The sequence below is a fragment of the Mobula hypostoma genome, chromosome 19 (assembly GCF_963921235.1).
Source record: "Mobula hypostoma chromosome 19, sMobHyp1.1, whole genome shotgun sequence".
Lineage (NCBI taxonomy): Eukaryota > Metazoa > Chordata > Chondrichthyes > Myliobatiformes > Myliobatidae > Mobula > Mobula hypostoma.
This window is the reverse complement of record NC_086115.1, coordinates 38,920,896-38,934,921: the sequence shown is the minus strand read 5'-3', so window position 1 is coordinate 38,934,921 and position 14,026 is coordinate 38,920,896. Positions and strand designations below refer to the sequence as shown.

The window sequence follows — 14,026 nt, the reverse complement described above, 5'->3', positions numbered from 1 at the left end:
CTTTCTGCAGGCAAGCCAATTCTGAATCCACCTGGCCAAACTTCCCTGGATCCCATGCCTTCTGACTTTCTGAATAAGCCTACCGTGTGGAACCTTGTCAAATGCCTTACTAAAATCCATGTAGATCACATCCACTGCACTACCCTCATCTATATGCCTGGTCACCTTCTCAAAGAGCTCTATCAGGCTTGTTAGACATGATCTGCCCTTCACAAAGCCATGCTGGCTGTCCCTGACAGACCATGATTCTCTAAATGCCCATAGATCCTATTTCTAAGAATCTTTTCCAATAGCTTTCCCACCACAGACATAAGGCTCACTGGTCTATAATTACCCAGACTATCCCTACTACCTGTTTTTTTTTAATTATTTATTTTTATTTGTATTTATTACAAACAAACAAAAAAAAACACAAATACAGCACATCCACAAAAACCACAACCATAAAAAAAATCAAATTAAATATTGAGCAGCAAAAGGAAGAAAAATATAAAGGCAAAAGTAAACATACACAGCAGAGGTGCATCGCACCAAAAATCCTCAGTCCTCACCCCGTAAGGAAGTCCAATACAGGGCCCCATATCCATTCAAAGATGTCCCCTCTGTCGTCATTATATAGTCTCAATCTCTCCAAATGTAAAGTATTTGCCAGTTCTCTCAGCCACAGATCGTACGTAGGCACAGAGTCCATTTTCCACATTTGCAGGATTAACTTCTGAGCAATCATCATTCCAAACAATACAGCCATTTTTTCATACATATTGGCTGAAGATAGGGAGCTTGTTGCTCCAAGGATGGCTATGAGCGGGTCTGGTTCCCACCGCTTCCCAAAAGCCCCAGAGAAACAGTGAAAAATACTTTTCCAGTATGCATACATGACCAGAATGAATGTGACAAGTTACTGTTCACAGATTTACATCTATTACAAACTGGTGAAACATCAGCGTAGAAACTGTGCAACTTTTCCTTGGAATAATGGAGTCTATGTATTGTTTTAAACTGTATAAGTCTGTGTCTGACGTTGGCCGAACAATCATGTATACTCTTTAAACACTCATCCCAGACCTCCTCTGTCAGTTCTATACCCAATTCATTCACCTATGCCTGTTTAAAACCTGCAGTATTCACCCGAGCTCCATTATATAGGATCTGATAAAAATAGGATACCGCACTACGAGTAACAGGATCAAATTTGTTTATTGCCTCCAGGGACTCATGTTTGTCTAAAATTTCAAAGTTAGGTATATATTTCCAAACATAATCTCAAATTTGTAAATATCTAAAAAAACTAGATACAGGGATATTGTAAACTGCTTGTAACTGCGCAAATGAGGCAAAGTTTTCATTAATATATAGGTCACCTACACTACAGATGCCTCTCTGTTTCCAGGTAGAAAAAACAGTATCATTCAGGCCAGGCAAAAAGGAATGATTGTCACAAATCAGAGTGTCAATATAAGTGTTTGGGGCCTTAATGTGTAATTGAATCTGCTTCCAAATTCTTATAGTGCTGCCAACCACGAAGCTGTTACTAAAATGTGACTTATTAACTGCAGTGGGGCTACTAAGGAGAGCTGGTAAGGAAGTCTTCTTACAAAGCATTCGCTCTATGAGTAACCACGCTGGGCACGAGTCTGAGGGAGAGGGTGAGCCTTTTTTCCACCATGCAAGAATGGATAGGTGGGCAGCCCAGTACTACATTTTAACGTTTGGTAGGGCAAAACCACCTGCTTCCTTGGGCTTTGACAAGTGTTTTTTAGTAATTTTAATGGCTTTATAATTCCAAATGAAGGGTATAATAATTGAATCCAATTGCTTAAAATATGACAGAAGAATAAAACATGGAATTGACTGGAAAAGATGAAGAAATCGTGGCAGTACAATCATCTTCATTGTGTTAACCCTCCCCACCAATGAAATTGGAAGGGTTTTCCAAAAGTCAATATTGCGTTTACCCTGCTCAACTTTGTTTTGCCAATTCACTTGCAAAAGGTTATCTGAGTTTTTTGTAATAGTCACACCAAGATAGGAAAAATTATCATAAGTTACTTTCAAGGGAATGGACTGTAAATACGCTGTATTAACCACTGCAGTGACTGGCATTAGTTCACTCTTATCCCAATTAATAGAGAAACCTGAGAAACTACCAAAATTATTAATTAGAGTCAGAAGGGCGTGTATTGATTTATGTGGGCTGGAGATATATAAAAGGACATCGTCAGCATATGACAAAAGGTGATATGTCCATGCTTATCAATGGGAGATATCAAAGGGTCCTGTCTGAGGCTAACAGCCAGTGGCTCAATGATAACTGCAAACAAAAACGGAGAAAGAGGGCAGCCTTGACGAGTCCCACGATGAATTGCCTACTATCTGTTTTGAACAAGGGGACAACATTCGCCTTCCTCCAATCCTCTGGTACCATTCCCATGGACAACGCGGACATAAAGATCCTAGCCAGAGGCTCAGCAATCTCTTCCCTTGCCTCGTGGAGCAGCCTGCGGAATATTCCGTCAGGCCCCGGGGACTTATCCGTCCTAATATATTTTAACAACTCCAACACTTCCTCTCCCTTAATATCAACATGCTCCAGAACATCAACCTCACTCATATTGTCCTTACCATCATCAAGTTCCCTCTCATTGGTGAATACCAAAGAGAAGTATTCATTGAGGACCTTGCTCACTTCCATAGCCTCCAGGCACATCTTCCCACCTTTATCTCTAATCAGTCCTACCTTCACTCCTGTCATCCTTCTGTTCTTCACATAATTGAAGAATGCCTTGGGGTTTTCCTTTACCCTACTCGCCAAGGCCTTCTCATGCCCCCTTCTTGCTCTCCTCAGTCCCTTCTTAAGCTCCTTTCTTACTACCCGATATTCCTCAATAGACTCATCTGATCCTTGCTTCCTAAACCTCATGAATGCTGCCTTCTTCCACCTGACTAGATTTTCCACCTCACTTGTCACCCATGGTTCCTTCACCCTACCATTCTTTATCTTCCTCACTGGGACTAATTTATCCCTATCATCCTGCAAGAGATCCCTAAACATCGACCACATGTCCAAAATACATTTCCCTGCAAAAACAGCATCCCAATTCACATCCACAAGTTCTAGCCTTATAGCCTCATAATTTGCTCTTCCTCAATTAAAAATTTTCCTGTCTTCTCTGATTCTATCCTTTTCCATGATAATGCTAAAGGCCAGGGAAGCGGTGGTCACTGTCCCCCAGATGCTCACCCACTGAGAGATCTGTGACCTGACCCAGTTCGTTAAATAATACAAGATCTAGTATGGCATTCCCCCTAATCAACCTGTCAACATACTGTGACAGGAATCCATCCTGGACAGACTTAAAAAACTCTGCCCCATCTAAACCATTGGAACTAATCAGGTGCCAATCAATATTAGGGAAGTTAAAGTCCCCCATGATAACAACCCTGTTATTTTGCACCTTTCCAAAATCTGCCTCCCAATCTGCTCCTCTGTATCTCTGCTGCTACCAGGGGGCCTATAGAATACCCCCGACAGAGTAACTGCTCCCTTCCTGTTCCTGACTTCCACCCATACTGACTCAAAAGAGGATCCTGCTACATTACCCACCCTTTCTGTAGCTGTAATAGTATCCCTGACCAGTAATGCCACCCCTCTTCCCCTTTTCCCCACTCTCTATCCCTTATAAAGCACTGAAATCCAGGAATATAGAGAATCCATTCCTGCCCTGGTGCCAGCCAAGTCTCTGTAATGGCCACTACATCATAATTCCATGTATGTATCCAAGCTCCCAGTTCATCACCTTTGTTCCTGATGCTTCTTGCATTGAAGTACATGCACTTTAGCCCTTCTACCTTACTACCTTTACACCCTTTATTCTGTTTCTCTTTCCTCAAAGCCTCTTTATATGTTAGATCTAGCTTTACTCCATGCACTATACTTGCAGTTCTTGCATGACCTTTATCCTCCTCCACCTCACTATCTGCTCTAACACTCTGGTTCCCCACCCCCTGCAAGTCTAATTTAAACCCTCCTGGAGCAACACTAGTAAACCTTCCCGCAAGAATGGTAGTTCCCCTCCAGTTCAGGTGCAACCTGTCCCGTTGGAACAGGACGCACCTTCCTTGGAACAAGGCCCAATTGTCCAGAAACGTGAAGCCCTCCCTCCTGCACCAACTCCTTCGCCATGTATTTGGCTGCATTATCTTCCTATTTCTAGCCTCACTAGCACGTGGCACGGGTAGCAATCCTAAGATTACAACCTTGTAGGTCCCGTCCTTCAACTTTGCACCTAACTCCCTAAACTCTCTTTGCAGGACCTCCTCTTTCTTCCTATCCACATCATTGGTCCCTACATGGAGCACGACATCTGGCTGCTCACCTTCCCTCTTGAGAATACTGAGAACTCGATCCGAAATATCGCGGACACTGCCACCAGGGAGGCAACAGACCATCTGGGATTCTCGATCTCTCCCACAGAACCTCTTATCTGTCCCCCTAATTATCGAATCCCCTATCACTACTGCTCTCCTCTTTTCCCTCCTTCCCTTCTGAGCTGAGGGTCCAGTCTCGGTGCCAGAGTGCGACCACTGCAACTTGTCCCTGGTAGGTCATCCCCACCAATAGTATACAAAACATTATACTTATTATTGATGGGAACAGCCACAGGGATGCTCTGCTCATTGCCCTTTCCTCTCCTGACAGTCACCCAGTTATCTGTCTCCTGACTTTTAGGGTTGACTATCTCCCTGAAACTCCTGTCCATTTCTGACTCTGCCTCACCAGTGATCAGAAGTTCATCCAGCTCCAGCTCCAGTTCCCTAACTCTGTTTGTCAGTTTCTGCTGCTGGATGCACCTTTTACAGGTGTAGTCATCAGGGACAATTGTGCTTGCCCTGACTTCCCACATACTGCAAACAGAGCACTCGACTGTCCTAACTGCTGCCTCCGTTACCTACTTCTAAGTTAATTAGATTAATTAAAGGAGCTTACCCGGCCTTACCTCACTGGGAGCAAGCTCATCTTCAGCCTCACCAGTGCTTTAAACAGCCTCAGCATTACATCGTTGTTTTGGTATTAGACCACAAGATCATAAGAGATAGGAGCTGAATTAGGCCATTTGGCCCATTGACTCTCTCCACCATTCAATCACGCTGATCCTTTTTTCCCTTTTCAGCCCCACTCCCCAGCCTTCTCCCTGTAACCTTTGATGTCGTGGCCAATCAAGAACCTATCAACTACTGCCTTAAATACATGAAACGACCTGGCCTCCACAGCTAACATGGCATTTTTTCTTCCTCACCACTGACTCAACTGGCAAGTTAACCTTTAGTGTGTTCCGCACAAGGACTCTCTAGTCCCTTTGCATCTCAGATTTTTAGATTTTCTCCCCATTTAGAAAGTAGTCTGCACATTTATTTCTTCTACCAAAGTACATGACCATGCATTTTCCAACATTGTATTTAACTTGCCACTTTCTTGCTCATTCTCCTAATCTAAGTCCTTCTGCAGCCCACCTGTTTCCTCAACATTACCTGCCCCTCCATCAACCTTCGTATCTCTGCAACAAAGCCATCTATTCCATCAACTAAATCATCGATATACAGCTTAGAACGAAGCAGTCCCAACACCAACCCCTGCAGAACACCACTAGACACTGGCAGCCAACCAGAAAAATATCCTTTTATTCCCAGTTCCTGCCTCCTAACAATCAGCCAATACTCTACCCATGCAAGTAACTTTCCTGTAATACCATGGGCTTTTAACTTGGTAAGCAGCCTCATGTCTGACACCTTGTCAAAGGCCTTCTGAAAATCCAAATACACAACACCCACTGCATCCCCTTTATCTATCCTGCTTGTGATATCCTCAAAGAATTCCAACAGGGAATATTTTCCCTTAAGGAAACCATGCTGACTTTGTCCTATCTTGTCCTTTGTCACCAAGTACTCCATGATGTCATTCTTAACAATTGACTCCAATATCTTCCCAACCACTAAGGTCAGACTAACTGCTCTATAATGTCCTTTATGCTGCTTCCCTCCTTTCCTAAAGAGTGGAGTGACATTCACAATTTTCCTGTCCTCTGGCACAAGGCCAGACTCCAATGATTCTTGAAAGAGCATTACTAATGCCTCCACAACCTCTATTACTACCTCTTTCAGAACCCTAGGGTGCAGTTCATCAGGTCCGGGTAACATATGTATTTTTCGTTCTTTCAGCTTTTTGAGCACCTTCTCCCTTGTAATAGAAACTACATTCACTCCTCTTCTCTCACACCCTTCAACACCTGGTACACTACTGGTGTCTTCTATAGTGAAGACTGATATAAAATACTCATTTAGTTCAGCTGCCTTCTCTTTGTCCCCCATTATTATTTCTTTAGCCTCATTTTCTAACAGTCCTATATCCACTCTCATCTCTCCATTTCTTATTTACTGTACTTGAAATTTTTTTTCTATTCACCTTGATATTGTTTGCTAGCTTGCTTTCATAGTTCATCTTTTTCCTCCTAATGATTCCTTTGGTTGCTTTCTGTTGGTTTTTAAAAGCTTCCCAATTCTCTATCTTCCCGTTAATTTCTGCTATGTTGCATGCCCTCTCTTTTGCTTTTACATTAGCCTTGACTTCTCTTGTCAGCCACAGTTGTACTATTTTGTTATTTGAGTAATTCTTTGTTTTTAGAATACATCCATCCTGCACTTTCCTCTTTTTTCCCAGAAACTCAAGCCATTGCTGCTTTGCTGTCATCTTTGCCAGCATCTCCGTCTAATTTACTTTGGTCATCTCCTCTCTCACACCACTGCAATTTCCTTCACTCCACTGAAAATACTACTACATCAGACTTAACTTTCTCCCTATCAAATTTCAAGTTGAACTCAATCATACTGTGATCACTGCCTCCTCAGGATTCCTTTACCTTCAGCTCCCTAATCGCCTCCAGTTCATTATACCCAATCCAGTGTAGCTGATCCCCTAGTAGGCTGAAGGACAAGCTGCTCTAAAGTGTCATCTTGTAGGCATTCAACAAATTCACTCTCTGTAGATCCATTAGCAACCTGATTTTCCAATCTACCTGCATGTTAAAATCTCCCATGACCATCATAACATTTCCCTTTTGACACGCCTTTTCTATTTCCTGTTGTAATCTGTAGTCCACATCCCAGTTACTGTTTGGAGGCCTATATATAACTGCCATCAGGGTCCTTTTACCCTTGCAGTTTCTCAGCTGCACCCACAAAGATTCAACATCTTCTGATCCTATGTCACATTTTCTAATAATCTGATGCCATTCGTTACCAGCAGAGCCACAGCACCTCCTCTGCCTACTTTCCTATACCTCCAATACAATGTTTAACGTTGGACATTCAGCTCCCAACTACAACCATCCTTCAGCCACAATACAGTGATGGTCACAACATCGTACCTGATAATCTGTAATAATGCAACAAGATCATCCACCTTATTTCTTATACTCTGTGCATTGAGATATAACAGTTTGAGTACTGTATTTGCTACCCTTGTTGATTCTGCATCCCTAATACACTGGTACTCACCCTGCAGGTTGCAATTTTGTCCAATCATCTACCTGCCCTTCCTGACTGTGTCACTGCACTCTGTCTTTGCTTTTTTACCATCCATCCTATCCTGAGTCCCTTCACCCCGATTCCCATCCCCTTGCCAAATTAACTTAAACTCTCCCCAACAGCTCTAACAAACCTGCCCGCAAGAATATTGGACCCTCTCAGGTTCAGATGCAACCTGTCCCTTTTGTACAGATCATACCTCCCCCCAGAAGAAATCCTAATGATCCAAGCCTCTGAAACCCTGCCCACTGCACCAATTTCTCAGCCAGCATTTATCTGCCAAATCATTCTGCTTCTACCCTCACTGGCACATGGCACAGGCAGCAATCCAGAAATTACTACACTGGAGGTCCTGCTTCTCAACTTTCAAATTCTCTCTTCAGGACCTCTTTGCTTTTCCTTCCTATGCCATTGGTACCAATATGTACCAAGTTATCTGGGTACTCTCCTTCCACCTCCAAAATGCTGTGGATGCAAACCGAGACATCCCTGACCCTGGCACCTGGGAGGCAACATACCATCCAGATGGCCTGTTCATGTCCACAGGATTTCACGTCTGTTCCTCTGACTATTGAGTCCAAAATCACTACAGCTCCCCTCTTCTCTCTCCTTCCCTGCTGCACCATGGACCCATGCTCAGTGCCAGCATATTCTAGTCTTCTTGAAATGAACGATAACATTGCATTCACCTTCCTCACCCATTGATTCAACCTGCAAATTTTAACCTTTAGGGAATCCTGCACAAGAATTCCAAATCCCTTTGCAGATTGGATTTTTTAAAATAGTCTGACTTTTACTCCTTCTACCAAACAACATGACCATACACTTTCTGTCATTGTATTCCATCTGCCACTTCTTTGACCATTCTAAGTCCTTCTGCAGCCTCTCTGCTTTCTCAGCACTCCCTACCCTCCACCCATCTTTGTATCATTCGCAAATGACCACAAAACCATCAATTTCATCCTCCAAATCATTAACATACAATTAACATAAAAAGAAGTATTCACAACACAGACTCCTGTGGTACACCATTAGTCACTGGCAGACAACCTGAAAAGAATCTCTTTATCCCCATTCTTTGCCTCCTGCCAATCAGCCAATGCTCTATCCATGCCAGTATTTTTCCTGTAATACACTGGGCTGTTATCTTATTTAGCAGCCTCATGTGCGGCATGTTGTCAAAGGCTTTCTGAAAATCCAAGTACACGACATCCGTCAATTCTCCTTTCTCTATCCTGATTGTTATTTCTGCAAAGAATTCCAAGATATTTGTCAGGCAAGATTTTCCCTTAAGGAAACTATGCTGACTATGGCCTATATTTGTCATGTATCTCAGGGTATGTCCACACTACGCCGGATAATTTTGAAAACGAAGCTTTTTCTCTTCGTTTTGCCCTCCCGTCCACACTGAGCTGGCGTTTTCAGCCCCCGAAAACGGAGATTTTCGAAAACACTCTCCGGAGTGAAAAAATCTGGAAACGCTTAATATCCGGCGTAGTGCGTACGGGGTAAACGGAGAGATTTTAAAACGTTGTCATGACAACACCACAACAACAATGCTTTTTTGTGCTTCTGCTTGGTACTGCGCAAGCTGTTATAACGCGCAGTCGGTGTGAACGGCGCGAGAGTTACATTGTAAAGTGAGCTTTTTTGACTATTTAAAAACGCTGTCATGACGTGCCAAAACAGATGTTCGTTGTTTTCTTGAATGCCACCACCTAACAATTTCAGAACAGACGGACGAGTCTGAAGCCAGAAGGGTTAGAAATGTACTCACCAAATACTTTGACCCATAGCTTGCTGAATAAATAAGTATACTCACTTTGCCCTGTTTTCTGTCCTTGCTTGTATGAAGGTGGTTTACCTATTTATGCAAGTACTTCTCTGACAATAGATGTGTAACAGCCTAATGTAACATTGTATGGAAATCCAAGATAACGCTGATGCAGATGTTTTATACATTTAACAAGGTGCTTTATTAATGCAACAGAGTTAGTCAGTTTTTCAATGTTCGTCATCAGCTGGGTCATACTGTCCGTGAACTCCCTTTTGGTTGCCTCCATACACTCCAGTATTTGTTTTTTTTAAGTTTTAAGTCCCCCTGCGCGAGAGCCAAGAGCAATTCCTTTAAAGGTTTTCTACTCTGTAACTGGACAAACGCGCATGAAGTACATCGTTTCCTCTTCGCTTGTTTTCTGTGTGTCCTGCGCACGCCCAGTAGGAGGAGATTTGCCCAAATATCCGCCTAATGTGGACGGAGATATTTTGAAAAATGCTTAGTGTGGACGCCTGTCATTTTTACTCGAAACCTGCGTTTTCAAAATTATCCAGCGTAGTGTGGACGTAGCCTCAAAGTATCCTGAAAATACATCCTTAGCAATCGACTCCAAAAACTTCAAAGCCACTGAAGTCAGGTTAACCAGCCTATAATTTATCATGTTTATAATTTCTGAAACACTCTGGCTTCCTCAGCTGTTTAAGTTTATGGAAGACAATCTCCAGCCCCACCAAACGTGTGAGATTGAAGCGCGGGTCCCCCTCCCTCAAACCCCGTTTGTGTGGATGCTATGTAATTCGCTACCCTGATACAAATTAATACCATGAAATTTCAGACAGTACACTGCTTACAATTAAAGGAATTAAATTTATGAATCTTAACTAAAGGGTTAGTAAAGAATAACAAAAAGAAAAGGGCCCATTCTAATTAAACAGTCAAATGTGCACAAGTTGGAGCTCATCTTGACCTTCTCTATCACTCACGCGATGGGCCCTTGTTCAACGTGAAAGCACATACCACTTCCGAATGTCACTCACAATCCATCTTGAACAAACGGATCTCCCACTGGATCATATACTATGACCAGTTCTCCCCAGCATCTTCTCTCTTCATCTCCTCTCGAACAAAATCCAAAGACCAACCTTATTGTCCATCTCTAAGAAAAACCTCCCGCTAATTGGATGGCACACATTCCACATCATCCCTTATCTTCAACAATAACCCAACAGGCTGAAAGCAGAACAAATAGCTCTTACAGAGCTGCTAAATGAAATACCTACAGCATAACAGTAAAGATGTGAACCAGGGCATTACATTTTTTTTCTTCTGCCTCCTTCCCTTCTTGAAGAAAGGAATGACATTTGCAATTTTCCTCTCTTCTGGAACCATGCCAGAATCTATTGATTCTTGAAAGATCATTACTAATGCCTCTACAATCTCTTTTAGAATGATGGAGTGTAGTCCATCTGGTCCAGGTGACTTAACTACCTTCAGGCCTTTCGATTTCCCAAGCACTATCTCTCTAGTAATAGCAACTACTCTCACTTTTGCTCCATTGATATTCTAGGACCTCTACCTTTCTATTAGTGTCTCCCAGAGTGAAGACTAAACTAAAATATTTATTCATTTCATCTGCCGTTTCCTTGTCCCCCATTATTATCTCTCCAGCATCATTTTCCTGTGGTCCAATATCTACACTCATCTCTGTTTTACTCTTTATATATCCGGGAAAATCTTTTGATGTTTTTGACTAGCTTACCTTCATATTTCATCTTTCACCCCCTTTATGGTTTTTTTAGTTGCCTTCTGCTGGTCTCCCAATCATTCCCAAATTTCCCAATCATCAAATTTCCACTAATTTTGGCTCTATTTTATGCCCTCTCTTTTGCTTTCATGTTGGCTTTGACTTCCCTTGTCAGCCACAGTTGCATCATCTTGCCTTTAGAGTACTTCCTCTTCTTTGGGATGTTATCTATCCTGTGCCTTCCAAATTGCTCTCAATACACCGGCCATTGTTGTTCTGCCATCATTCCTACTAGTAGCCCCTTTCAAATAACCTTAGCCAGTTCCTCTTTCATGCCTCTGTAATTCCTTTTACTCCACTGTAACACTGATAAATCTGACTTTAGCTTCTCCCTCTCAAATTGCAGGGTGAATTCTATCATATTATGAGCACTGTTTACTAAGGGTTCCTTTACCTTAAGCTCCCTAATCATATCGGTTCATTACACAACACCAAATCCAGAACTGCTGATACCGTAGTGGGCTCAACCACAAGCTGCTCCAAAAGACCACCTTAGAGGCATTCCACAAATTCTTTCTCTTGGGATCCAATATCTACTAGATTTTCCCAATTTATCTGCCATGACTAACAAAACATTGCTTTCATGAAATGCTTTTTCTATGTCTCACTGCAGCATGTAGCCCACATCCTGGCTACTGTTCAGAGGCCTGTAAATGACTCCCATCAGAGTCTTCTTACCCTTGCAATTTCCACAATGATTCTACATCTTCCGACCGTATGTAAGACCATAAGACATAGGATCTGAATTAGGCCATTTGGCCCATCAAGCCTGCTCCACCATTAAACAGGTCAAAACTCTCTAATGGGGCATTCTGTGGCCCAGTAGCTCCCGTCACCTCTTTCTAAAGATTTGATTTCATTTTTTACCAGCAGATTCACTCATCCTCCACAGCCTACCTGCCTGTCCTTGTGATAGATTATGTCTCCTTGGATATTAAGCACTCAACTACAATTATCATTCATTCATGATTCTGTGATACCCATAACATCATGGCTGCCAATCTCTAACTGCACTGCAAGATTATCTACCTTATTTTGTATACCACATTCATTCAAATATAACACCTTCAGTCCTGACAGTCTCAAAATACACTATCTCTTCTTGTAAACCAACATCCCTATCCTCAGCCCTATCATTCCAGTCTCCATCTCCCTGCCAAATTCCCCAACAGCTCTGGCAAACCTGCCCACAAGATTATTGGTCCCTCTTGGGTTTAGGTGTAGCCTGTCCCTTTGTACAGGTCATACCTTCCCTAGAAGAGATCTCAATAATCCATAAATGTGAAACTATGGCACTTGCACCAGTTCCTCATCCATGTATTCATCTGCCAAATCATCTGATGCTTGCCTTCACTGGAGAGTTGCACAGCTAGTAATCCAGATGTTGTTATCCTGGAGGTTCTGTTTTTTAGCTTTCTACCTAGCTCTCTAAATTCTCTCTTTAGGACCTCCTCTCTTTTCCTTCCTATGTCATTGGTACCAATATGTACCAAGACTTCTGGCTGCTCCCCCTCACCCTTTAGAATGTCGTGAACACAATCTGAGATGTCCCTGACCCTGGCACCCTGGAGGAAACATAACATCTGAGTTTGTCTATTGTGTCCACAGACTCCTACGTACTCCTCTAACTATGGAATCTCTGATCACCACTGTATTCCTATTCTGGCCCTTTCCCTTCTGAGCCACAGCACCAGGCTCAGTGCCAGGGACCCAGTCACTGCAGCCCTCCCTGGTAGGGTTGTCCCTCTCAGCAGTATCCAAAATGTTATACTTGTTATTGAGGGGAATGGCCACAGCGGTATTCTGTACCGGCTGCCTATTTCCCTTCCATCTCCTGACAGTCAACTATTCACTTGCCTCCTGCAACCTAGGGTGACTAACTCCCTGTAGCTCCTATCTATCATCTCCTCAGTTATGTGAGAACTGAGAATGAACACCAGATGCTAGCTGCACCAGAATAAACAAGCATTATTATAGCATGCTGGTTTAGCACATCTACTTGCGGGCAGAAGAATAACTGTATCTTTTCCTTAATTCTGCACAGAATTGATTCGCATTCCAGTACATTACCAAAGATGTGAAAGGAAAATGTGCTTGACACAATTTTTACATTACCATGACTCATATTTACCAGAAATTTGGAGGGCAAGGTATCCACCTCAAGTTCATAGTTGAATTGAAATGTTCAGATGGACTTTATTATCACTTACAAGTCACAAAATTCCTACAGGGGACATTCCAGCATAAAATAATACTGAGTTAAGCTAAATAACATATCCAAACTATCCCTTCAGTATATCAATCCATCCACTCATAAGAGCCACAAATCCTGACCAACATGATCACTGATATACAAGCAGTAAATTAAATTAATTTTCAAATTAATATTCATGTTCATTTTATGTGCTTTATTTTTATAGATGTACTATCAGAAAGAGAAATAATTACATGCCTTCCTGTATACTGTCTCCAGACCTGGTTCAGGTTTGTCTACAATACAATCTGATGATGGTAGTCGATAATTCCAAGGAAACTTAATTGGATCTGGTAATGCAATTATATTTCCATCTTCTCCAAACCAGGATCTGTTCTGTTTCAAGGTCATAAAAGTAGGGGAAAGAATTTTAAACTTCACTCAATACATAATCATAACTTCCAATTATCTTTAAAAGTGTTAAATGAAATCAACAAATTATGTTTTATACTCTGAATCTTCAGTCACTAATTTTAAAAAGATAGTTTTTTCTATCATACGCCCAAAAATTATTTTCCCGGAACGGAGCATTCAATCATAATTGCAAGCTGAACTCCAGGCTGAAGACCATGATTGCTGAAGATCAATATCCCAGCTCAAGTTTTGAGGA

General features: G+C 42.1%; 1 protein-coding gene across 1 annotated transcript in view; it reads right to left on the bottom strand.

Annotated features, from left to right (window-relative positions):
- LOC134359133 (protein CC2D2B-like) overlaps positions 1 to 14,026 on the bottom strand; it is a 139,454-nt gene that overhangs the window by 96,532 nt on the left and 28,896 nt on the right. The window contains exon 10 of the mRNA XM_063072098.1: positions 13,627 to 13,752. Coding sequence (XP_062928168.1) covers positions 13,627 to 13,752 — 126 coding nt within the window. The remainder of the gene's footprint in view (positions 1 to 13,626; positions 13,753 to 14,026) is intronic.